The sequence below is a fragment of the Mesoplodon bidens genome (genome assembly GCF_964165515.1).
Source record: "Mesoplodon bidens genome assembly, chromosome: 4".
NCBI classification, from domain to species: domain Eukaryota; kingdom Metazoa; phylum Chordata; class Mammalia; order Artiodactyla; family Ziphiidae; genus Mesoplodon; species Mesoplodon bidens.
The window spans coordinates 68,098,027-68,124,833 of NC_138160.1; the positions used below are offsets into that span (position 1 = coordinate 68,098,027).

The 26,807-nt window shown below is 37.3% G+C and overlaps 1 protein-coding gene across 2 annotated transcripts in view; it reads right to left on the bottom strand.

Moving 5' to 3' along the window:
* Positions 1 to 26,807, bottom strand: part of HAPLN1 (hyaluronan and proteoglycan link protein 1) — a 72,142-nt gene that overhangs the window by 29,096 nt on the left and 16,239 nt on the right. Inside the window, exons 1-2 of one of the 2 annotated variants that reach the window (XM_081233940.1) lie at positions 23,050 to 23,103; positions 3,438 to 3,563 (exon numbers count right to left, since the gene is read on the bottom strand). In XM_081233940.1, coding sequence (XP_081090066.1) covers positions 3,438 to 3,537 — 100 coding nt within the window. In that variant the 5' untranslated portion in view covers positions 3,538 to 3,563; positions 23,050 to 23,103. Of the gene's footprint in view, positions 1 to 3,437; positions 3,564 to 23,049; positions 23,104 to 26,807 lie in introns of those variants that run through there. The other variant, XM_081233939.1, reaches the window with a different exon arrangement.

Genomic DNA, 26,807 nt, shown 5'->3' on the forward strand with positions numbered 1-26,807 from the left:
ACTTGTCATCAGAAGACCTGCACTTGGAATGCCAGAGGCAGGAAACACTGGATCGCTGACACGGATAAGATCAGGCGGTTACGTATTCAGTATAACTATAATTGTTCTGCAGCTATTTTGGTTAATAGGCAAATGCTCATAAAGTTTCTCTGCTGTCCATATAAATGTCTTTTTAAAAGTTGTATTTTAAAAAGTATATTCATCATCTCTGAACTTCTGCTGGTAATTGAAAGTCTACAAAGAATTTTTTTAGACCAGATCCAAATATTTTAAAAATTGTGCTTTTGTGTGATTTAGTACTCCATATAAAATTCTTCCTAATGAACTCAAGTTTCAAAGGATTGAGAAGTTGTTTGACTAGGCACATCATGAAATGAGGAGTATAATCCATTAGTTGAGATTGTTATGGAGACAATGTCAACAGTTATCTCTTCCTGTAGAAGTATTTGAGGAAATTACTATCCCCCACACTGCAAACAGTATATGATACAGAAGCTGATATCTTGATTGCAAATTTTTAGCAGGCTCCATGGACAAGTGTAGTTTACTTTCTTATATAACCAAGTTGATTCAATAAAAAAATTAAAGGAAGTGAATTAGTACAAGTGCAATTTTATCTAAAGCTTTTCAATAGAAACACTTTGCACAGGAATCTATACTTGCCATTTTTTCCCCTGGTATTCTGACTTTTTTTTTTTAAGCCAGATTAAAAAAATTTTTTTGCCTATATCTCTATAGAATCTCCCACAACTAGATAAGGAGGAAGCCTTCAGAAAAAATAATTAGGTAACTCTTATGCATAAGAGTTAAGAACGTGCTAACAAAGTGTTCAGCATCTTTATCAAGGCAGCCAAGGAGAATTTGAGGATTATGTGCATTATTCCCCTGGTATTATTTAAGCCTGGGAAACTTGAGGTACAAAAATAAAAAATTAATTAAAAATGAGAGATAGAAAAGGTGTTTTTGTAGTAACACGAATTTTGAATAATTTTCTGTCACTGAGAGAAGCTCATACTGCTTATCAGTACAATTTGGGAATTTGAGATTCAGATTACTAATTTAATCATTTGATTGCAAAATTCTTATAAAATTTTATGAAGGCTTCAGCTCCCTTAAATTCCTTCTGGGCCATGTTTTTGTTTTGTTTTTGGAGGGCTGTGTTTGATAAATAAAAGTTTTAAATATGAGAAAATAATCCAGTATGTAAGTAATGAAGTTTATCTGCTTTAATGATTATCTGCTGTGCTATGGATTTATTTTTGTGTTATAAAAGGCAACTGAAATTATGGCAGGCCATTTGGAAGTGTTTCTCTGAAGGGCTGAGAACATGAAAGTTCAATCTGAATGCTATAATAAAGTAAAAAGAAAACTTTTGTTGGATAAAAACTAATGAGAACAGGTATTTGGAGCAATTTTTAAAAAAAAATTTCAACTATGGACATAGCATCATAATATTGACCCAAATCACATATCAGTGTTAATTTCCACAAGCAAAATGTAGGCCTCGTAGTTTTTTGTTTCTTGGGTTTGTTTTTTTTTTTTTTTTTTTTTCGATATGCGGGCCTCTCACTACTGTGGCCTCTCCTGTTGCGGAGCACAGGCTCCAGGCACGCAGGCCCAGCGGCCACGGCCCACGGGCCCAGCCACTCTGCGGCACGTGGGATCTTCCTGGACCGGGGCACGAACCCGTGTCCCCTGCATCGGCAGGCGGACTCTCAACCACTGCGCCACCAGGGAAGCCCTGTTTTTTTTTTTTTTGTAGTTTTATTACTTGAAAGCTCAGAGCAACTTTCTAAGAACATGAATTTACAATTAAAATGAAGTGGACTAGCAAGTGATTTTTTAAAAAATTGGATAGTGTAGGCAAATAATCTGGATAATTCTGATACCTTGTGTCAGCAATTCCTTTGCACTAAATTTCAGCAGAGTATATGGGAATGGAAAGACTGGAGCAACAGAAGTTTTCCTTGCTGAGAAAACTTGAGTCTGACTTGCAGGTTTCCTTCAGGAGTCACTTTTAAAACGTTAATATGGTTTTAAAATAATATTTTTATACTCTGCATGAAATTTAGACTAAATGATTTATACATCGATAACAGGTATCTAGTCTAGTAATGGCTTGAAACCATTGCTAAAGTTTATCCTCCATCGGATTTAAAACTGCTATTGTTAACAATTACTAGGTATTACTGTCTGGCTGAATTGACTTCTGTGACTTGATGTTAAAAGGATGTTCTCCCTCATCAGAAATCTCTATGTGTAAATATCTTAAGTCTCTGGGAAACAGCTTTGATTCTACTATATATAGTAAAGGAAACAGCTGAGTCAGCAGCTTGCATAGTAAAACTTATGATTATGTAATTCCTTTTTATGGTCCAACAGTGAAAATCGTAAAGCTGTTAGAAACAAAGAGAACTGAAAGAGAAATGCCTAAAATAGCTAGACATTGTCAAATTCAGAATTCTATCTGGGTAGTTGTAATTCATGCAGGAAAATACTTCCAGCCAGACCTACACTATCATTTGACCTTCACAAGTCATACTTTTCAACAGTGGATGCAATTTTCTGAGACTACACCTTTGACCTTGAAGCTATAACTTGATGTTTTATGTCTCTTAGCAAACTTATAATGCCTCTGGTCCCCAAACTGAGTTCATCTAAAATTCATACCATCATATGTTTAAACTGTTAAATCCTGTAATTCTTATTTTAATTATTCAGCATACAAGGGCAAAGAGAGAAGCTCCAGCTCCTTTAGAATTATATTTTTCTTATTGCATTGAAATGCAACATTGAAAGCTAAGTCTTATTGAAAGCTGTCTCTTAGCTTTCTTAATGCAGGATGTCCCTCATCTGAAGCTGGGGCTGAGGAAATCGCTGCATTTTACTGCAGCCTCAAATCCTGCTACAGCTCCCAGGCTTAGGATTCAGCTGAGCTGAAAAGAAATATGCAGAGCAATACATTGGTCTATGGGAACTAAAGCTTTACCGAAGGAGATTTTAATAGGGTAAGTTAATTTTTCCTGAACCTTAGCTTGTGTGACTTTCATTTTCATGTTGCTTTTCTTAATGATGATTCTAACAAAATGACCTTACATCTTAAGTTTTACTTCCTATTTCTCCCCCCCCTTTTGCCTTGCCTCTAAATAAACTTTCTACCCTCCATTCTACTTAGAAGATAACAACTGAAAAGCCTTGAACAATTGCATCAACTCCCTGCAGTTGGACATTCTTAAGCCAATCCACTTTAATTGTCCCCCGATTCTTAACTCTACTGTAATGCAATAGCATTCAAAAGCCAGGGAGCATGATCACCAATTCACTGAAAGGGAAAGTCAATGCAGCAGAACTAAAATTAAGAAACACTAACCAAGCATCTCAACTCTAAGTAACTTGAAATGAATTTGACTTTCATAAGAGAAGCTGTGTTTTCTTACCTTGGATGTGAATAACTCTGTCATGATCTACAGTATAGTTGTCTGAATGATGATCGGCCCAGCAGATTGAAATCAGCACCAGAAGAAGGAGACTCTTCATCTTTGTAGCCCAAAGAATCTTCTTCACTGTGAAAGCATCACATACAAAGAGGCTTGTGAGATTTGGAACCCTTTGGAGTGTTGCACTGCACAACTTATTACTGCCTTATCATCATAGAATGGGTCTGTAAAAATATTTAACCCAATGTGCTCAGAAAGTTACTGTAGCTGTCTTTGGGAGCTGAAGACTGCAGCTTTGAACAATTCCAATTTCTCTTATGTAGCCAGAGTCCAAACAGTGTTTAACTCTATCTTTGCAGAATTGTAAATCTAAAAATTTATTTAGAACAGTATAGTTTCAATGTAGAGAGTTATAGCAAGTTACAAAAAGACATGGCAAGGATATAAACAGACTTTTCAAAAATATTTAAACCTCTGAATTTGAAGTATAAGTTAATAAAACAGTTTGATATAGCTACATATGCATATTTATCATCAGGTTTAATTCGGAACTGAATCCATTCATTTTACATATGGCTTCCTAAGCAGGTTAGATTTGCGTGTTCTAAATAGAAAAGAGGACACACAAAAGAATGCCTGATTAAACAGAAGCAGCACATTTGTTACAGACTCACCATCTTAAACACTGCTTGGGTCTATGGTGAATAGACAAACTAGGTTAGAGTTGTGCATGCTACCGGTGCAGTCATCCTGATTGATTTTTCATTCATTTCTACCTAAAATGCTGACGCATCAACTTGGAGTGCCAGGTAGGGTCTCTGCAGTCAGCAGAGCCACGGCTGCAGGGACCGTTCCTGCCAGCCTCCCAGGGCAATTAGGCAAATAAAGAGCTGAAATAGACAGCCAGGCGCAGCTCTAGTCCTGAGTGAAAGAGGCTGAGCCATCGCCTGGCACTCCTTTATTGCAAGACCGATTTGACAAAAAGGGACACAATCCCCCCAAAACTTCGTCATTCTAAGGACCAAAAAGTGATTCCAAATAATACAAACCAGACGACCTTTGCAGTATTTGCCAGGCAAGATTTTCAGTGTAGCTCCTCTTTTAATGTGGAAGCTGAGGCAGATATTAACAAGAGCTTTCTTTTTCTCTCATGCACACAGCAGCCTTAACAATACTTGGCTATTTTTAAGACTGAAATTGCACAGTAATGACTTCTCACACTAGTTTGTTTTTTCCAGGAAAGCCTGACTCCCTGCAATACTTATTAAAGAGCTCTGAGTCTGTTCCTGGAGGTCCTTGCAGGCCAGCCTCTTCTCCAGAGGCTAATGCACTACTCACAGACATCCCCCAAGTCTCTTGGGACAGCAATACCTCTCTGTCTTCTCCCCTCTAAAAATCTGCATCGTTGTGATGCTTACGGATTCAGTCTCTCATGTTTGCTTTAACCCTTTTCTTTTTCTTCATTATGTCACAGAAAGAAGATGGTGGATGAGCAAATTGAGAAACTTACTTTCCCAGGAAACTAAAACTGTCACCTGCAAAATTCTCTCTGATTTACTCATCTTGTTTTCAGGAGTTCACTTGCTTGCTTCTCTCAGGTTTTTTGGGAAATGATTATTTTTTTGAAGCAAGTTACTTTTTTCCATAGGAATACTATTAACAAATATTACCTGTTTTCAGCCCCGAACTACACTTTGGGTGAACAGATATAATAGAGGTGACGTTTTGGAATTTGGAATATGATTGACACAGTTATAGACAGACACATAAGACAGTGGGTCAACGGGTATACGAGGTGTCCTGTGCTTTTTGCTCACCACGGGAATCAGAGGAGAGGGGGAAATGTGGAAGAGAGGGTGTGAGAAAAACATACGATTTTGACTGTTAAAGGAGACATTCTAGGGCTTCCCTGGTGGCACAGTGGTTGAGAGTCCGCCTGCCGATGCAGGGGACACGGGTTCGTGCCCCGGTCCGGGAAGATCCCACAAGCCGCGGAGCGGCTGGGCCCGTGAGCCATGGCCGCTGAGCCTGCGCGTCCGGAGCCTGTGCTCCGCAACGGGAGAGGCCACAGCAGTGAGAGGCCTGTGTACCACAAAAAAAAAAAAAAAAAAAAAAAAAAAAAAGGCAGAGAATTTGCTAGATTATCTTTCACATTAGGGTGGACATCTACAGTATAATTTATAGGGAGTTGTGTACTCCCCCCTAAACACACACACACACAGTTATGCATCCTACCACAGAAGTCACCCTGATTTTTACTCATTTGTACCTAAAATATATCACACACAAATTTATCTACTTTAATTCCATATCATAGTATTAAAAATTATATCACTAAGGATTCATTCCATTGTGTCACAGTATTAAGTATCCAACGACCCAATTTCAAAATGCAAACATCCTGGGGTGGGGGCAGTGCTGGAGATAAATAATAATAACAGCAGTTCCTTTTAATTCAATGTCTACTATGTGCCAAGTGCTCTGCTAAGCACTGTGCGTGTAATGGCTCATGCAGTCTTTATAATAATCCTGTGAGACAAATCTTTCCATTTTTTCTGACACAGTTACCTTGCTGGAGGTCACACATCTAAGAAAGCGACAATGTTTGTATTTGCCTTAGGCAAAAGCAACACCTACTTTGAGTTGCACTTATTTTTCTGAAAGAGAAAGTTGTTTGTTTTGTTGCCTTTCTTATTTAGGCTCTTTTACTTGAATGTAGGTGATATGAAAACTTTGACTTGTTATATGTGAGTATAAACTTCTTTTTCCAAGGCTTGCATATGAGAGTCAGATGGCACTTTTCCTGGCAAGGTCGTGCCCTGCCTTGTTTACAGCACCACTCTGGTGCCATGAGCACCACCACGGTGGCTCACATGTGGGCACACACACGTGCATTCACACGTGCACCATCTTTAAAATAGCTGAGGACATTACACATCCTCAGTGCAAATACCCCTCCACGGGCATCAATGCAGTCCAGGTAGGAGAAAGTGGAAATGGTCTCTGTTACCCTGGCGGTATAACAACTGTGTCACCAAAAGACATGAAACTAGGAAAGCAAACCTCAGGGACACAATTTTCAGGTGTTTAAGCAAACTGCAAGTACACACGAGGTACTGCACACCAGGTTGAGCTTCCTGAGAATGAGGGCTGTGCCAGCTGTCTGTGTGCTGGTCCTCAAAGGAGGACACTGAACCCTGTTTATTTGCATTTGTAATGATGTCTTCTCTGAATATCCAGGTATTTTTGGTTAAAATTTTTCAGTTTTTGATAAGAGCAGAATTTAGGAAATTTGGGGGCTTCTATAGAACCAGTTATTGCCAGCCTTGAATTAACAGTCTTAGTTCACCTGCAGCTCACACACTGCTGGTCTCTTTCTACAGCCTACCAAACCATGCCACCATGATGCTATAGCCAGCTTCAAGATGAGTTCAAATTGAGATGTGTGTGTTCACAGTCACAGGCATGATAGTACTGTGATTTTACAGTTCTGCTTTGGTGACAATTGAACCACTATTTGGAAGCAAGATATCTGCCCAACCTGAAAGTCTAACAGTTTGATAGACACAAAGATATACAATACCAATAAGTCTAATACCAAAGTGGCCGACTGCTATTTGTTAAACACCTACTTTGTTAAAATTATTGTATTAGGCAATGGGGAAATAAAAGTGGAAGGCATGTATGCTATTTTCTGTGTCTTGAGAGCTAATGCCACATATTTCCTGAACTAGTATTACAGTGGGCCCTCTTTATCCATGGGTTCTGCATCCTCGGAGTCAACCGGCCTCAGAACAAAAATGTTTAGGAAAAATATTGCAGAAAGTACCAAAAAAGCAAAACTTTAATTTCAAATATTTTCATAGCATTTACATCGTATTAGTTATTATAAGTAATCTAGAGATGATTTAAAGTATACAAGAGGATGTGCCTAGGTTATATGCAAATATATTAGGGACTTGAGCATTTTATTTTATTATTTTTTAATAAATTTATTTATTTTTTGGCTGCATTGGGTCTTCGTTGCTGTGCACAGGCTTTCTCTAGTTGCAGCGAGCGGGGGCTACTCTTCGTGGAGGTATGCGGGCTTCTCATTGCGGTGGCTTCTCTTGCTGTGGAGCACGGGCTCTAGGTGCATGGGCTTCAGTAGTTGTGGTGCATGGGCTTCAGTAGTTGTGGTGCATGGGCTTAGTTGCTCCACAGCATGTAGGATCTTCCCAGACCAGGGCTCGAACACGTGTCCCCTGCATTGGCAGGTGGATTCTTAACTGCTGCACCACCAGGGAAGCCCTTGAGCATTTTATATAAGGGACTTGAGCATCTGTGGGTTTTGGTATCCACAGGAAATCCTGGAAGCAATTCCCACAAGGACTCTGGGGACAACTGTACATGCTTGGTACTGTCCTTGAAGCTTCACCAACTTAACTTATTTCTCAGAACAGCTCAATTGAAGTATGTTAGTATACACATTTTACAGCTCCGGAAACACGTCAGAGTGGTGAAGTCCACATCATGTAAAGTGAGAAGCTGGGAATCTGGGCAGTCTGATGTGACCCCAGAGTCTGCACAATCCACTGCCATCACTGGTGTCCGGTGTACCCTGAGGAATGCCATCAGCTCTCACAACTCTTTCAAGGCTTCACACAAGCTGGAGTGCTTCTCCTCATCCTTCTCTCACTGGGTTGTAGGCATAGCACTGATCACAGCACTGTTGGCACAAGACGTGTGTACATCCAAAGTTGGAATGCTTTCCTCACTGCACGCCCATCCTGTGTGCCAAGAGGAAGTGTGAATGGAAAACTGGACCTGGGAGAAACCAGGACTAAAGGAGCCAAGACTGAGGTGAGTTTTTACACTGTTTAAAGATCACGTGTGTAGTTATATAGAGGACAGGTGAAGAGTTGTTTTTTTCCTCCATTGAGGGCATAATTAAATACACCAGGTTTCAATTCAGCACTTGAAATGTAGTTTACAGGTTATGAGAATCAATACAGAGGTTGCTAGAAACCGAATGAGCAAACCATAGAATCTGATTGGACAGAATTATTTTACAATAGACTGAATTTTCTCCTCCTTGATACCTTTCAAGTCTGATCTAGTTACAGGCAGAAGACGGTGCATGATCAGTGGTGCAGTGAAATGAAAAAAAAACCGAGGGACTGCAAAAGTACACTTTTTCATTAGGTTAAATTAATTCAACTTTTAAAAATTGTTCTTTTTTTCTGAAGAAACTTTTCTGACTATTTTTCTGTTAGAATGGCCTTTATTTCATGGAATTATAACTTTTAGACTTTTTAAAATTGTAGATTATTTTATACTTACTTAGCAATATATTTTTAATGACAATCTTATGCTGACTCATCACTTGTTTTGTTTTTGTTGGTTGGCTTTGTTTTCTGTTTTGACTCTGCAGGTATGTAAAATCCAGAAGTCAGACCACTGACCCAAATGATGGCTAAAGAACTCAGACTACTGATGCATTTGAATTGTTCAGTGTGCGGAGGGACCCCTGGGTGTTTACCTAAGCCCCAGGATTTACTGCACACAATGGGGCAGAATGCAGAACTGCTTGGAATATACCCAATGATCAAAAGAGAAGCCATGAATGAAAAAAATCTGTGTTCAATTATACAACAATAACTACCCTCAGGGAGTGAGTCTGTATAAACTCCAAGTGAACAAAACATCTGCCCTGTCATCTTGCATTGTTCTATGAAAGTGCAAACTACTGAAGAAGTAGAAGAGAATTTATGATGCCCTGAATTAGATGTCTAGCCACAGACATTGTGGTAACCTCCTTCTCAGGCCATGGTCAGTCTGCTTGCTTCCTTGGCATGATCCTTTGGCAACCTAAGAAGCTGGAAAAAGTCCTAGGTCAGGAGGAAGAAAACATGAGTTCTATACCAGGTCTCATAATCAACACATCAGGTCTCAATTTTTTCATCTACAAAATAATAATAATTTTTTCCCCAAGGTGAAAAGTGTTTTTGGAAAGTGCAAAAACTGTGCAGACTAAGGTATTGTTATCAAGCTGGCATGGCTCACCTCAAACCTGATTAGTTTTCATGGATAAATGTAAGAAAATAGCAAACTAAAGATATTTCCTTCTCAGAGGCAGGTGAGTTCTAAAAAGTTCACTATTGCTTGTATGTGGAATCTAAAGATGATACTTTAGATTTAGATAAATGAACTTATATACAATACAGACCCACAGACAGAAAACAAACTTATGGTTACCAAAGGGGAAAGGTGCGGGGGAGGGATAAATTAGGAGTTTGGGATTAACATATACACACTACTGTATATAAAATAGATAACCATCAAGGGCCTACTGTATAGCACAGAGAAGTCTGCTCAATATTTTATAATAAACTATTGGGGAAAAGAATCTGAAAAAGAATATATGTGTATATATATATATATCTGAGTCACTTTGCTGTACACCTGAAACTAACACAACATTGTAAATCAACTATACTTCAATTAAAAAAGAAGTTCACTATTTGGAATGAGTGCAGGAATCAAAACACAGAGGAGGGCCTGAAGCAGCAGCAGTAACAGCACCAGGCAACTCGTTAAAAAAGCGAATTCCCTGGGCCCTACGACAGATCTCCTAAATCAGAAACTGAGGGTAGGGCCCAGCTGGCAGTGTTTCACAAGCCCTGCCCCCTCCTCCAGGTGAGTCTGACGCAGGCTCAGATTGGAGAACCACGTGTCTAAGCCTTTAAGAATACCAGGCGTTCTTCATTTCGTGCTTGAGCTTCAGGGAGTCAAAACTGAGTTACGAAAGGAAGGATCACGCCAAAGACAAGGAAGCAACAGACTGACCGTTTCTAGACTACGAGGTCACCACGGTGTCCGGTAATGTTAAAGCCTTAGAATAATTGAGCATAGGGTCCTCACGACTCTCAAAATAAGCTGCATTTAAAATCTTATGACTTTTTTCCTTCCTCCTCCATACTTTGAAATCAGCCTATTTAATTTCCACTTTGCCCCTAAATTTTTCATTTCAAAGATGTTTTTTATCTTTTGCTTTTCTGCTTCTATTTCTCCATTTGTTACCTACAAATCTTACCCATCCACTGTAACTTCATTTTTTCCTCTTCTCTTTTCCCTGTATTTATTATATTTATTACATTATTTGATATTTGATGTGATCATATGATTTATCATCCAAACCAGGGCAGAGAGTGAACAGAAGAACTATTTATAACTGTATGGGAAACCAGTACCATGTAAATGGGGGCTATCCTAGGGAGATGGTTAATATGTTATGAGTGTGATGGAGGAAAGGCAGAATTTAGTTTCATTCTTTGCTCTGTCATTCCAGTTGTGTGACTGTTAAGTAATTCAACTGCTTCAGGGTCAGGTTTTTTTTATCCATCAGTTAGAATAGTTGGTGACAAATGTCAAAGTCTTCCACACATTCTTTGTTGTTATTATTCAACTTTTTCTTAACGGAGATATCAGGCCCTCCATTCTACTTACATTGCATTTTAGGACTGTTCACCTCAAAAAACAAATTAATGGATTTTTAAAGGGATGACATCAATAATGCTTGTTTAAGTAGCTTTTTTTTTTTTTTTTTTTTTTTTTTTTTTTTGCGGTACGCAGGCCTCTCACTGCTGTGGCCTCTCCCATTGCGGAGCACAGGCTCTGGATGCGCAGGCTCAGCAGCCATGGCTCACGGGCCCAGCCGCTCCACGGCAGGTGGGATCGTCCCGGACCGGGACTTCCCCTGCATCGGCAGGCGGACTCTCAATCACTGCACCACCAGGGAAGCCCTAAGTAGCATTTTGATTCACTTATTGCTTTTTGGCTGGTTATTCTTTGCCAGCTGTCTCTTGGAGGACTATTGATAGAGTTTGGGACAAACTCAGCAACTCTTCACTTAATCAAAGCACATTTGCTCCAGCTTCTCATTGACCCATCTGAACCTGCTTTAGATAATTCCTGAGACAGGGGTTAGACCTCTCCAAAACCAGCTTTATGAAAGGGTTCCACAGTGGTTTTGTTTGTTGATTGCTTTTCTAAAACAAACATAAAAAGCATATAGAAATTAAAGCACAAATTATATTTGGTGTTTATAGTGTTCAGTCCTGCAAGTTTTTATTGAATCCCTAGGGAGTATGGGGGAAAGCAGTGCATATACATACTAATAAGCACAGTGACTTATTTGGACTTTTCTTGTTTCTGAGTATCTAATAGCCTGGCATTGCTGAACGAATAAATGAATGAGGCATATACAGCAGGATTCTGACACTCCCAGGTTATAGACGATGTGAAACCCTAACCTTATAGTGATGCTTAAGAGCTGGGAACATTTCATTCAACGTTTATTTACATGCAATACCTTTGGTTGGAATTGTATTGGAGAGTAGGCAGCATAAACTATGCCTCTCCAATCTTGTGAGATACCAGTGGACAGGTAGATGTCAAAGTCCACTCATATAACAAGATGGAAAAAATATAAGTTGTAACTATAGTAATGCCTGCGCATTTACATGGGCAGTCAGTAAGACTGTCTTCCCAGGTCATGCCAAGGAAATTCCAGACTTGCTCTCATTATAGTCCAATATTCTAGTTCTAATGCTAGTGGATAATTCACAATCTGTTGGAGAAAAAACTAGTATAAGATATGGGCAGGACTTAAGGTCTCAAAGCCCTGGAGTGTAGTGGACGTTGGTACAGTAGCTTGGGCATGTTCCTGTGAGCTGTCTGTGTGCCACCTGCAGCGTTCTCACATCTACTCAAAAACCTTTCAGTTACATGAGATTTCTAGGTTTTTAGGGTTGGGGCCATAATTAATAGTTTGTTTCTTAACCAGAGAGTTATTAGTAAAGGAGGTCAATAAATGTGAAGAAATACATTTTGATGATAATGGTGAGATTAAAAGAAAATGAATCTTTTACCTTCCCTTCTGTTTACCTGTGGGGAACTTATCCTACATTTGTTGCCCTAAAAAAAAAAAATCATGATTTTACCATAGAACGTTAAAAATTAGACTATAACTGATATGCATATTACATTGCTATGCAATTAAAAATGCATCCTTCATAGAATGCAGAAAACATTCATTTTCTATCATTACATGTAAAGAAAATTTTCAAAAATCAAATTGCCTCACGAGCAATTCTTAAAAGATGATTAAACCTGTTGGTATATAAATTAGCAATGCCGTCACTTCCCAAGCTCACTCACAATTTCTTTTATAGTTTGATTGCTAAATGCTGCCATGCTAAATGGTGTCTTGGCATTATAATCATGATCAAATTATGGGAATAATAAGTCCACATGCTAGAGGTAATTTTGACTAAAATTAAAATTTCACTAAAATTTTGTTTCTGGACTAGAATAATCTCCTCAAAAACCAAACAAGAAAAACTTGTACACATGTTAGCATTGTTCTGAAAAAAGTTTTTTTACTCTAAAGCATATACTTGCTAGTCATACTTGTATAGGAAACACATCATTTTATAGATTCATTCTTCCTTGAGTCCATGATCAAAATTCTCAGTAGCATCAATAACAAAGCATTATACTGAATAATATTAAATGTTAAAAATATTTTTCTTAATGTATAAAATCAAATGACTTAACTGCCATTCTCAGTAATACTAACTGATTTTTGAACGCTGACAAGGAATTTGGCACTAAATTTAAAACTCTACAAAGGTAAACATATTCCCTAGTGAATTGCAATGCAAATAGAACTTAAACACAGGCATTTTAAAGAGGTTGGAAGGCCCCTTTTAACCAATGATGTATAGTAAACAGTTTTTCCTGAAGCAATGTAAAAGAATGAATATATATATATATACCTATATGAATATTAAGAGCTTAGATTGCTATCTCATTGTTTCCTAACATAACAAATCTAAAAACACAAAAGTGAATAAAATAAAACAACTTCCATTTTTATTAATCTTTTACATCATTTTAACACCATGGAAAATAACTCTCTTTGTATTTTAATATGCAAATATGAATAAGATGAGGTTAGGACTGCTTTTAAATGTAGGTTACATAAAAACAAGTTACTCTAGCTCATATTCACACAACTAAATGAATCTAAACCTCTTAGCTATAGACTTTATAATTTGAAAGTTTTTTTAAACTAGAAGTAGAGTTTATACATATAGAAAACTGATCATAACATGAATTTCAACTAAATTGCTTTTGAAAGTTTCTAATTAAGCTAGCAAAACAGTATTTTAAGGCTCCATTTCATTTAAAATGTTAGCATTTCTTATAAAGTTCAAAATTTCAACAGCTGTCAAACATTTTATTAACACTAGATCTAAAAATACAACTGCAAATTATCTACAACACAGCTTTGGTGCATCACAGATGCGACAGTAACAAGTTTTCAACATAATGCAAAATCCAACTCTAAGCTCCGCACTGAATCCTACATGGAATTCTAAACTAGCTGACAACAAGAATCAGGCAACTCACAGATATTTTAAATGATGATCAGACTCTGAGAAGGTGTAGAAAGATTTTAAATATATGTCAATTCTGATTTTTTACTGAATGCAATGAAGAGTTTTATGATCAATGTTTTCCTGAGGTATCTGATCATACTAAGTCATGATAAAAACAAAAATAAATCCATTAATGATCTTTAGAGCATAAACTTCTCTCCTCTTTGCTTGATGCAGTCCCCCACCTCTTTTGGCTGTCACTTTTAAGATATCTTCCAAGACCCTGAAGCAGGCTTACTGTTGGTCCACATCCTACGTCAAAGCATGATCTCATCAGAATTCAGTTCGTTGGCTTATGAATAACAAAACCTGTTCCAGTCTGAAAGGCTGTGTCTACACAGCACAAAAAGGGAGAATCCAGTATTTTCCAATTAACTTGGCAAATATTGACTGCTAAGCTCATTAAATCAAGTTTCCACATTGGTTTTGAGATACAAGATACAACCCAAGAATATGTCTTAATAGATTAAGTTACAGTGATCTTTCAGTGTTTTTTAAGCTTTTAAAACTAAATAATCCTCATTTACATCTTCTTTAGCTGAGGAGTTTTTTCATTCTGAAAACATTTAATCAACCTTCTTTATAGGCACTGAAGCTTAGACAATCAGAGCTCTAGACTCTAAAAATAGCTACATAATTTATAACTTTTATAAAGAAGAATGCCATTTAAAACTTTTATGTAATATAGGCATTAGTCTTGCCATTGACTTAGAAGTAAATAATCATCTGTGAGTATAATGCATAAAAATATGGGCAGTATTATCAGAAGTATGGAAAGTAGGTACACATAAATCTCAAAGGCTTTTCAATGTCCTAAATACCATAAAATTACCAACCCGAACCCTGCCACAGACTTTCAATCTCCCTCCATATTCCCACCATTAGAATTACCAATACAAAGTTGCCCAAGGTCTTTTCCATTTCAAACTTGACCATGGTTTTGTAAGATATTATGGAGAGACTCAAGTCCATGCTAGTGAGAGCAGTGTAAAGGTGACAGAATTCCTGGGTGGGTGCTGTTAGAGTTAAGAGGAAAGGAGCAACCATAAAAACTAAGTTTCATAGAAAGAAATGGCTGTTCATGAACAATTGCCTAAAGATCAGAATTCTCATCAATGCCGGGTAAATGACAGTTGAGGATTATTTGTGTACTAATGACCTTTGAATAATCTCATTTTGCTAACTTCAGCAGTACGCAGATCTATCTGTATCTAGGCGATAAAATGTAATCCTGAGAATAAAGTACCTAGAAAGCAAGGGAAATGGTAACACTGTACAACTCCTCAAAAAAGGAACTGCTATTAAAAAGTTGTAGAAAAACCTCACCAACTCAGCTGTCAGTCATCACCCTCAGGTGTTGGTAATAACTGCAACCTGAAAATCATTTTTAGGGTACACAATACTGCAAATACTGAGAGAACCACGAAAGGTATAAATGTCATGGGAAATAAAATGTCAATGGCTGATTCAGAGTGCATTTGCAGACAAGCGTTTAAAAGGCAAAAGCTCCTACCACTGAGAAGCAAGCAGAACAAGAAGAGAAGGAGGGAGAAGAAAACAGCAGCAGCTGGGCGGTGGCAAAGGAGCAGTGTCCTTAGAGCTAGTGGACTCCTGAAAAAGGCAGCCAGCAGCACAGCCACTGGCGATGGGAGGAATGACTTGAAAGATATCCCCATAGAGAAAAAATGGCCAGATAGGCTAAGTGAACAATCTGAACAGATCCAGGGAGGGAAAAACCAGCCTGACATATCTTGAGGGCTCCTAATATGTACCGTGCCATGTGAAGCCATAATTCAAGTAATTATCCATTGAGCGCCACTTCATGCCAGGCAAGTAGAAATAAGGTTCAGCTTCAGATCGCAAAGCAGTTACCCCTTGGGAGGCTGTGAAGCAGTAGACAGAGCAGGATGCTAAGCATATATATATAGAGAGGCATCCCCGTAGGATACTACTGAAGAAGGAGGAGATCTCTGGTATGCAGAGGGAATGGCACCCCCTGGAGCTGTGAAATGCAGCAGCCTTGGCAGGCACCTAATCCTGTGCCTGGGAGGGGCTAGGAATGATTTCACAAAGAAGGTGACTGCTCAGCTGGATCTGAAAGAGAAGGAGATAGAGAAGAGGGAAAGGGATATCGCTGTCTATTAGAAGAGCACATGCAAAGGAAATGAGCTGTGAGAGGCTTGGGCTGCTTGTGTGACTACATGTAGCTCCCTGTGACGGGAGAGTAGGATAATCAGAATGGACTGGCTGGAGACGAGGCTGGACAGGTGGGCAGGGGCGGGGACAAGAAGGCCTTGCATGTCACGCTTGTTTGCATTTTTCCTGATGCTCTCAGCTCTTCTAAACAAAGTGCCACAACCACCGAGAGTTATTTATCTTTACACATCTCACAATAATATTCTCAAAATACAACCCTGTTAGAGCAATTACTAAGAGGAATTTTCTTTTCTTTTTTTTTAAGTATAGTTGATCTACAATGTTTCAGGTGTACAGCAAAGTGATTCAGTTATACATATGTATATATATATATCCTTCTTCATTTTTTTCCATTATAGGTTATTACAGATAATGAATACAGTTCCCTGTGTTATACAGTAGGTCCTTGTAGTTTATTTTATGTATAGTAGTTTATGTCTGTTAATCCCAAATTCCTAATTTATTCCCCCCTCCCCTTTCCCCTTTGGTAACCATAAGTTTGTTTTCTAGGTCTGTGAGTTTATTTCTGTTTTGTAAGTTCATTTGTATCATTTTTTTTTAGATTCCCCGTGTAAGTGATATCATACATAGATAGTATTTGTCTTTCTGTGTCTGACTCACTTCACTTAGTATGATAATCTCTAGGTCCATCCATGTTGCTGCAAATGGCATTATTTCATTCTTTTTATGGCTAAGTAGTATTCCATTGTGTGTGTGTGTGTGTATATATATATATATATACCACATCTTCTTTATCCATTCATCTGTCAATGGGCATTTAAGTTGCTTCCATGTCTTGGCTATTGTAAATATTGCTACAGTGAACATTGGGGTGCATGTATCTTTTCGAATTAGAGTTTTCCTCTTTTCTGGATATATGCCCAGGAGTGGATTGCTGAATCATATGGTAGTTCTATTTTTAGTTTATTAAGGAACCTCCATACTGTTCTCCATAGTGGCTGTATCAATTTACATTCCCACTAACGGTGTAGGAGGACTCTTTTTTCTCCACACCCCAAGAGGGATTTTCTTAACCATGTCATATATTCTCTGTTTACTAAGGAAGATGCAAACATAACATGCTTTAAAAAGATTTCCAATTTTTTATGAAAGTAACATGTAAAATTTTTTTAAAGTAACGGGTTAACTTTTAGTATTGGATTCTCACACTTCAGGAACGCCAGATTAACATAATATTGCTATAAATTCAATGATCAGTGTAATTATGGAACACACTCGAATTGTAATACATTTTCATATTGGGTTATAGCAAAAGGCTGTCAAGCCATGTACTTTAAAGTGCTTCTAGGAATATATTTTATAGGATTTGAGAGCAGAATCCAGCCCATTGCATGGATGCATAACAGCTGGAATGCAAGCTCCAAGAAGGTAGAAACTGTGTTCACCACAATATCCTCTGCACACAGTAGGAGCTCAGGGATGCTGGTTTTGCTTTGTGCACTGTAGGATGATGAATGGCAGCCTCCAGTGCTATATAGTACACAATCTGCACAACCATATGTTATAGCTCTCTAGATATTAGATATGCCGCACACACACACACACACACAACTTACCTATTGGACAAATCATCACATTTCATACAAACTTAGAAAACAGTCATTTAATTTTCAAATGATAAATGAAGCACCTAGAAGTGTTCGATTCCATGCTAATGTTACAAAAGTTTAAACCCCCTGAGGACAAAATATGTATTTTATTAGTCTTTGTACTCCTGGCACATAGTGAGTTTTCGGTGAGTGTTCAGTGAATGAATTAAAAAGATTGGCATTTCTGTGGTTCTAAATGCAGCTGATGGAGGGTGTACTAGAGTTAACTAAGTAATTACTAGAGTCACTACTAGTTACTCCATTTTTTTTTTTCTGTGACCCTTTCTGGCCTGCCTCAACCTCAACCTGTCATCTTTCAAGTTGCTGCTCATTTGAAAAGATAATCTACATAATCTGACTTAAAAGGACCACTTTTGGCCAAGAGCATAGGACTGCCTGTATCTTCCGGCAAGTGTTTCCACCCAGGTTCTTGAAGTTCATTTGTAGAACAACATAAGGCATAAAATCTTTAAAGGCATTTACGTGGACTCTCATTGCTGTCTGCCTCCTCTACCCCCACTGCTAATCCCCAGCCCATCTTATTGATAGAATATTCTCACACTGATAGAAAATAAACACCATACAAGCCATTGAAGGCTTCGTATGAGTAGAATTGATTTTTCATCAGCACTTCCTATTTGATTTCTTCACCCAGTACTATGGAGATTGTTTGAAATTGTACTACCACCAACAGCAGGCTCAAAGCAAAAACTATAGATGTAAAATATAGTCAAATAGGGGCAAAAAAGGGAAAGAGCAAGACCTGAGGACAAATTATCTATCTCATTTCCTCCTACTTGCTAATTTAAAATTTGCTTAAGGATCATGGCTTTTGATGCACTCCTTACACAATTATCCGACCTCTGTCATGAAAAGAGAAAGGTGTGACACGTAAAACAAAGAAGCAGCCATTGCTAGTGGTGAAAAAAAAAAGAAAAGGGAGCGAGACCAGTCTGTCAAACGTAATCACCTTAGTGAGGCTCTCTGAACTCTGCTGTCCTTTTCTGCCAGGCTAATGGAAGCCTCCCTGGGCTTAGAGGAGAGACAAAGAGAGTGAATAGTAAGAGCAGCCATGAAGTAAGAAGGTTCAATGTCATTGGACTTCAGGTGGTCGTTTCTAGCAATGAATGAGTTCAGGGGCAACCACGTCACCTCTTCATTCTGCTAATGCCGAAATGCGTCAGATCCAATGCCCACACGGGCATATGCCGCAGTCCCCACTCCACCCCGCCATGTTAGAAACAGTCTACAAGTGAGCTTAGAAACGCTCAGTGAATCTATGATGCTGGGCCAAAGGGGGTGGTGGAAGAGAGTAAAGCGGGTGGGGTGCAAAGTACCACAAAACCGAAGGTCATTTAAATTTCAGGAAGTTCAAGGGCAGGATAATGTTTATTTTCTTCACATCTGGAAGGGTGTGTCATTTTTTTCATTCATTCCTGAATTTCAAGGGAAGAATTTCATTCTGTCAAAATGCCATTGCTTAAAAAAAAAAAAGGTTAATAGGTTAAGTTGGCTGTTCGACAGTTAAGGTAGTTAAGGTGACAGGTATTTTGGAATAAGATTTAAGATTATGATTTCCTCTTCCAAGAGGGGAAATGTGCTTAAAGTATTTAATAAAATGTATACAATAAAACTGGTATGAAAAAGGGCAACTTGTCATTGAAAAGCAAACAAACAAACAAACAAAAAAACCCACAGGAAAAGAGGAAGAGACAAGGATCTCATTGAACCATTAACTTCTATGATCTGGTTTAGGCAAAATCAATTTTTAAGAACTGCACAGTTGGCAAATATTCTCTCAGTATGTAGTGAATGGCCAAAGGATACATCTGCTGTTTCTCCAATTGAGAAGAAGAGCATAGCCTGCTGTTAGGAACCTCTTGACTACGATTTGCATTTTTAGTGATAGTTTAGGAAGGTCTTTGCAAAATAACCCTTTCAGCAAAAGCATAAATTTCTATTTAATCATATGCAAAGGCAGAATAAATAACTACTTACTAGCATCATGTGAAAAACATTTATTCAATAATATTTTAGAGGCAAGTATATAAAATGAAGTCTATATCACCATTATGGAGACCAAACCAGGAAGGACCTCTTTAAATCCCACTGGATCGCATTTGGTGTCATACTGATGTGATTAGACACTCAACTTCTCCAACTAGGATGCAGCTGCCTTGATCAGAGCAATGCCTACATTGTAGTATCTGTCCTTGAATCTTCAGCACGCAGGCTGGAAGAATACCCTCATGACTATCTTTCAATTTATATCTGTCAATTTTAATATTTTGGAACACCCTATTCTTTAATCTACATAATGGAAAGAGAAAAAAGAGAGAAAACATCAGGAGGATTGATAAACTTTTATTTTGTGCTCTTTGGTGTTGGAATATCTAAATTCTGGAAATGCATTTATATAGAACATTCCTAGTTAGTGCTCTTCAACTGAAACATCAAAAGAATATTTCTATCCCCTTGGTTTTCCTAAAGTACAAATATTAGCTAGACAAGAATTTCTAAGTCACAAAACAGGCCAAGTGGGACAAGCTAAATTTGCTCCTGCATCCCTCCATGTCTTCCTTTGTTTCCATCTTCTTCTTTCTCTGTTTAGAACACGCTTGTGTCTGGGGCATTTTAGCTACTCATGGATCTATACTTCCAGGCTCCCACCTCAGACCTGCTGTCCTGACCCTCTCCTCCCTTGAAACCAACACTTCCTTTGTCTTGAGTCTTCTGATAACTATTGCTTCTCTACTAATGCTTTTGCTTCAAAGGTTTATCTTTCACAGTGAGCATATTAGGCAATGAGAGAAATATTTTGTCCAAGAAGTCATCCCGTTGACCACTGAATCACACCATCCACCTTGGCTGCCTGTTCTGGGGCACAGGCTCCATTTATCTCTATGCAGTAGCATAGCTCCTGCCATTCTTTATTTGGTTCTCTTGACAAATTAAACTTTTTGGTGCCCACAATGGATCTGGCATAAGCTCACTGGCACAGTCCCACTTTAAGAAGTTCACATTCTCAACAGCAAAATCAAGCTGCTTCAGAATGCTAGCATAATTGGCAAATCAAATTCCCTCCAATAATTAAACACACATGAAAAGCAAATAGTGGTTGACCTCTTTTGTTGGCATCCATGATTTTGGATAATTTCCTGGGATGGTATTTGCCAAATGCAGATTAGAGTCTTTGTGTGTGTGTGTGTGATAATGGGTACTTTAGGAAAGCTTATTTAAATGGGAGACATTTATATAGACTTGAGAGACAACAGCCCTAGAAAATGATGCATTCTGGGCAATGGTGGAGAGAAACAGGAAACCTTTTGCTTATGGACAGTGAGAAATAGCTGCTAATAATTCCACTAATAAAACAATGAGACAAGAAAACTAAGCTGAAGGCCATGACAATATTCATCTGCCAACCAAAGCTCCTTTGGCCAATCACTGATCAAGGTCAGCAGCACCATGGAGAACTTAAATTCAGTGTTCTGTATTCAGAACAATTCTTAGTACAGACATTGTATTTACACAACCAGAAATGCCATTTAGAATGAATTTGCCTGAAGGGTTTGCAAAGTCTACAATAGGCAAATAGTCTACCTTATTTAAATTTGCTCAGTCCACTAGCCAACCACCCCAATTTTTAAGTCCCTGTTTGTGGAAGGTTTTCTTTTTTCATGACAGAATTCATTTGACTATCCTTTCTATTTGGGGTGGGTGGGTGGAGAGGGTTTGGGGTTGCTGGATTTAGCCAAGACCAATATTGAGTGCTCTGAGTGCTAAGTGGTGACAATTTTCACTGTCAAACTGTTAGACTGACACATCTAGTGTAGTACTGAAAATCAGAGTTACAGGCATTTGAGTAGTGAAGGTGACTAATATTGTCAGCCTGTCCTGTGTTTCTCTGGAGGGAATAGCTACCTAAGTGGATATTTTTTTCAGGGAAATAAAAGGCCTCACAACTGAAAGACAATTTTTTTTTTCACTGACCAGCCAAGAAGAGTAACAAGGAAAAAGGAATCTCTGGAAGAGAATGGAATGCCCATAAAAGCAACTTCAACTACTTTAGTATTTTGCCTAGGGCAAGCTGTAATGGGGGGATAATATTGAAAGAACACATAGGGGTGATTTCAGACCCAAAAGTGGAAATGAAATGTGCAGGCTAAGTAATAGCCAATTTTCTCAGAATTGCACAGAGTTCTGTATTTACCACATGTCCCAGATATTTTAAATTTATTATACACTGATTTTAATATAGACTGCAGAATGTGTGTATGCATCTATTTACATATAAAAATAAGCAAACCATGTAGTTTACACACACACTCTTAATTAATTAAACTTGGCTAATTCTAAGCCCAAATATATACACATCTTTTTAAAAAGAATTTCTTCCATTGGATTTGTGTAGAATTTTTCACTCTTCAAAGTCAGAGGTGGAAAATTCTATATGAATAAACAAAAAACATTGAATTTCTCTTCATTCTTTCTTAGATTCAAAGTTAAAGGACTAAAGTTTTTTTTTTTTTTTACATTTATAGTATTATTAGTTCACTACTTTCTTCAAAGAACTATTTTTAAAAAGACCACCCAGAAGTTTCAACTAATTGAGGAAGCAGTCTTCAGCTTACTTAAAAAGAAAGGCTGCATGGGACACATTCCTGGCACCAGTACTCTGTCATATCTGTTTGGGCTGGATATAATGCAAAGGACAATCTTAAATTTTGAATGGAACTTGGTATTTTCTTTTTGCCCCTAAAACACCCAAAGCAAGAAAATAGTTAGGAATTTCTGATAACTTTTTCAGAGAGATTGTTTTATAATTTGAGGTTTAGTAACGCCAGGGAAAAAATGAGCCACCCAAGGAGATCATAAAAGCCAAAATCACAGATGTAGAAACAGGTTTTAGTAGTGTGATGAGTTTCCGAGTTTGGGGAAAGTATAAGATGTTATTCAAAGTGGATCATTTAGGCCATGGAATTCTCATTAGCTGTTTGGTCATGAGAGAAACATCTGTAAATGGGAACTAAAAGGCTTTATGAAAAATATTTGATTAATACATTGGGACTTGCAATAAGAAAAATCTTGGGTAATGGTAGAATTAAGTTGGAAATCAATAACAAAAAGATATGTGGAATATATCCATGTATTTAGAAACTAAACTACCAACCTCTAGATAATCCAAGGGTCATAGAAGAAAATCAAAAGGAACATTAAAAATTATTTCCAACTGAATGAAAGTGAAGATTCAACATATCAAAATTTCTGGGATGAAGCTGAAACATCATGTAGTGAAAAATTTATGGCTTTACATACCTACAGTAGAAAAGAGGAAAAGTCCCAAGTCAATGACTTCAGATTCCACCTTAAGAAACTAGAAAAAGAAGAGCATATGAAACCTGATATAAGCAGAAGAAAGAATTATAAAGATCAGCACAGAAATCAATGAAGTAGAAAACAGAAACAATGAGAAAATCAAAAACCAAAAGATGGTTCTGTGAAAAGATCAATAAAATTGATAAATCTCTATCCAGGCTAATCTGATGAAAGATAAACAATAGGACTAACCATACCAAGTGTTGGAAAGGATGTGAGCAACTGGAACACTGTCACACACTGCTGGAAAGAATGTAAAATGATGTGATCACTTTGGAAATTGTTTGGCTGTTTATTAAATAAATAAACATAGTTGGATAGTTGAAAACTTTCTGGGTGATGAACGCTTTTATTATCTTAATTGTAGTATTAGTTTTACAGGCATATATACATGCAAAACTTATCATTTGTGCACTTTGAACATGTCCTGTTTATTGCATGTTGATTGTACCTTAATAAATGTTATAAGTTAATATAATCATCTGTAATTCCAATGGAGATTAATTTTGTTTGCATTTTATTTCACACTTATCCAAACATTTTAGCCAAATGTAACTGCTTTTTATTTCTGCTGAGATGGGACAAAATTATATGGCCTTTTTAAAAGCGATTTTTAAAACTGAATATATCATGGGCATCTTTTCATTTCATTAAAACCTCTTTTACATAGTTTTTAATACCTGCGTGTTACACTATTGTATGTGTATGTCAAAATATTTTAAATAATTACCCATTTTTGGATATTTAAGTATATCTGTATTGTTTTACTAATAAAAAACATTATTACATAGCTTTAGGTAAATATTTTCTTCAGCTAGATTCTACAACGTGAGGTTACTAAATTAAGATGTATATCCACAAAGTTGTGCAGCCATTACTGCTATCTAATTCTGGAACATTTCATCACCCCTAAAAGAAACCCTGTACTCATGAGTAGTCACTCTCCATCCCCCCCTCCCCATTCTCTGGCAAGTATTAATCTACTTTCTGTCTATGTGGATTTATCTATTCCAGACATTTCATGTAAATGGAATCATACAGTATGTGGTCCTTTAATGACTGGCTACTTTCACTGAGCATAATTTCAAGGTTCACCCATTCTGTAGCATGTATCAGTACTTCATTCTTTTTATGGCTGAATAATAATCCATTGTATAGATACACCACATGTTGTTTATCCATTCAGCAGTTGATGGATATTTGGGTTATTTTTTCACTTTTTGGCTCTAGTGAATAATGCTGCTATAAACGTCCATGTACAAGTTTTTACGTGAACATATTATACACCTAGCAATGGACTTGCAGTTCACCAGTTTATATTTCTACCAGTGATGCATGAGGGTTCCAACTTCTCCATGTCCTCACTAGCACCTGTTATTGTCTTTTTAATTATATCCTCCCTAAGTGGGAGTGAAGTGGTATCTCATTTTGTTTTTTATTTGCCTTTCCCTAATGACTAATGATGTTGAGCATCCTTTCATGTTCTTATTGGTCATTTACATATATTCTTGGAAAAAATGTCTCTTCAAATCCTTTGCCCATTTTTAATTTTTTAAAGTGTTGTAAGAGTTATTTATATACTCTAGATACCATATCCTTACTAGATATATGATTTGCAAAATTTCTCCCAGTCTGTGTGTTGTCTTTACATTTTCTTGATATTGTCCTTTGAAGAAAGGTTTTAATTTTGATGAAGTCCAAGTTATGTATTTTTTTATTGGCTGCTTGTGCCTTTGTTGTCATGTCTAAGAAAACATTGCATATTCTAAGTTCATGAATATTAATTTCTATGTTTTATTCTGAGTTCTATAATTTTAGCTTTTATGTTTAGACCTTTGCTCTATATTGAATTACTTTTTGTGTGTGATATGAGGTAGAGGTCCAACTTAATTCTTCTGTATGTGGCTACCTAGTTGTCCCAGCATCAATTTTTAAAACAAGTATACCTTCTCCATTGAATTGTTTTGGCACTCTTGTTGAAAAGATGGTACTAATTTTTAAGAATTCTTTGTATATTAAAGATACTGCTCCTTTGGTGTATGTTGAAGACATTTTCCCTCTATTTTGATTAATAGTGTTTTCTGTGTATAGAAATTGTGAACATTTATGAAACTAAATGTATTACTATCTTCCTCAATGATTTCTTCTGCTATTATTAGATAAATATTTACCTATATTTCCCCTTAGTAGTAGTTTATGAAAATAATATAAATAGTTTTATATGGTGCTTTACATTTATTATCATGGTTAGATTCTCAGAACTACAAACACTATGAGGCAAATACTATCAATCATTCTATTTTAAAATGGATAATGAAACTCAAGGAGCAATTTGCACAATGTACATAGGTGGTCACAGTAAAATCTGAATTGGGATTTAAGCTCAGGTCTACCTAACCCCATAGTGCAAGCTCCAAAATAACTGAAATAACTTAAATTTGAACTTCATCATGGATATAAAAAGTTGCCCCAATACTTCTCTAATGTGGCAACCTTATACATGATGCTCAATTCTATTTAAGGATGAGCCTCTCTTGATTAAGGGAAATATAACATTTTTAGTGTAGAATATGCTATTTCAAAAAACTTTTAAACATGTTTAATAAATTTTTAATCCCCATGTAATATATTAGTTATGAAAAATCAAATTTACTGTTGTTTGTAAATTATCAATGATTTTAAAAAAGAGAGAATGCTAAGTCAGTAAAAAGTAAACTATCAGTATATAAAATAAAGTTGAGGTTTTAAAAACCATAAAGTAGCCAAACAAATGTAAAACATTTAATTCAATGTATCTTACCATCAATAAACTGTTGAAGGTAATTTTTTTTAAAGTATTTATTTATTTATTTGTTTTGGCTGTGCCGGGTCTTAGTTGCAGCACACGGGATCTTTGTTGAGCATGCGGGATTTTTTTTTTTTTTTTTTTTAGTTGCAACATGCGACTTCTTAGTTGTGGCATGGGGACTTCTTAGTTGGAGTATGCATGCGGGATCTAGTTCCCCGACCAGGGATCGAACCCGGGTCTCCTGCTTTGGGAGCTCGGAGTCTTACCTACTGGATCACCAGGGAAGTCCCTTGAAGGTGATTTTTGTTTTTCATAGAATTGATTCTTTCTGTCTTCCATCTCCTTCCATACTCCCCCTTGAAGTAAGTTTCTAATCCCTGTTACGCTTTGTATCTCAGCCCACAGGCAAAGGTTTTATAGAACCCAAATGTAAAGATCTGGCTTTATAAATAAAGGTCCAGTTTGTCTGCATCTCCCTTCACCACTTTTCACTTGGCTGTTTAACCAGTTAGTAAACCACCAAGGGCAGATAATCTTGACAGAGATTATTTTTTATCAAGTGTGTGTGTCCAAAAACTGTTTTGGTGACCTTATATGATGACGACTATTATTAGGGCATCTTACATAGAGCCTGTTCATGCTGAATGACAAGCACTTTTCTGGTTGTCCTTAAGGAGCATATATACAGTTCAAATTGTAAAATTTATTTATTGACTGATCGATTGGCTGCATTGGGTCTTCATTGTTGCACGCGGGCTTTTCTCTAGTTGTGGCCAGAGGGGGCTACTCTTTTGTTGCGGTGCGCGGGCTTCTCATTGTGGTGGCTTCTCTTGTTGTGGAGCACAGACTCTAGGTGCATGGGCTTCAGTAGTTGTGGCTTGTGGGCTTAGTTGCTCCGCAGCATGTGGGA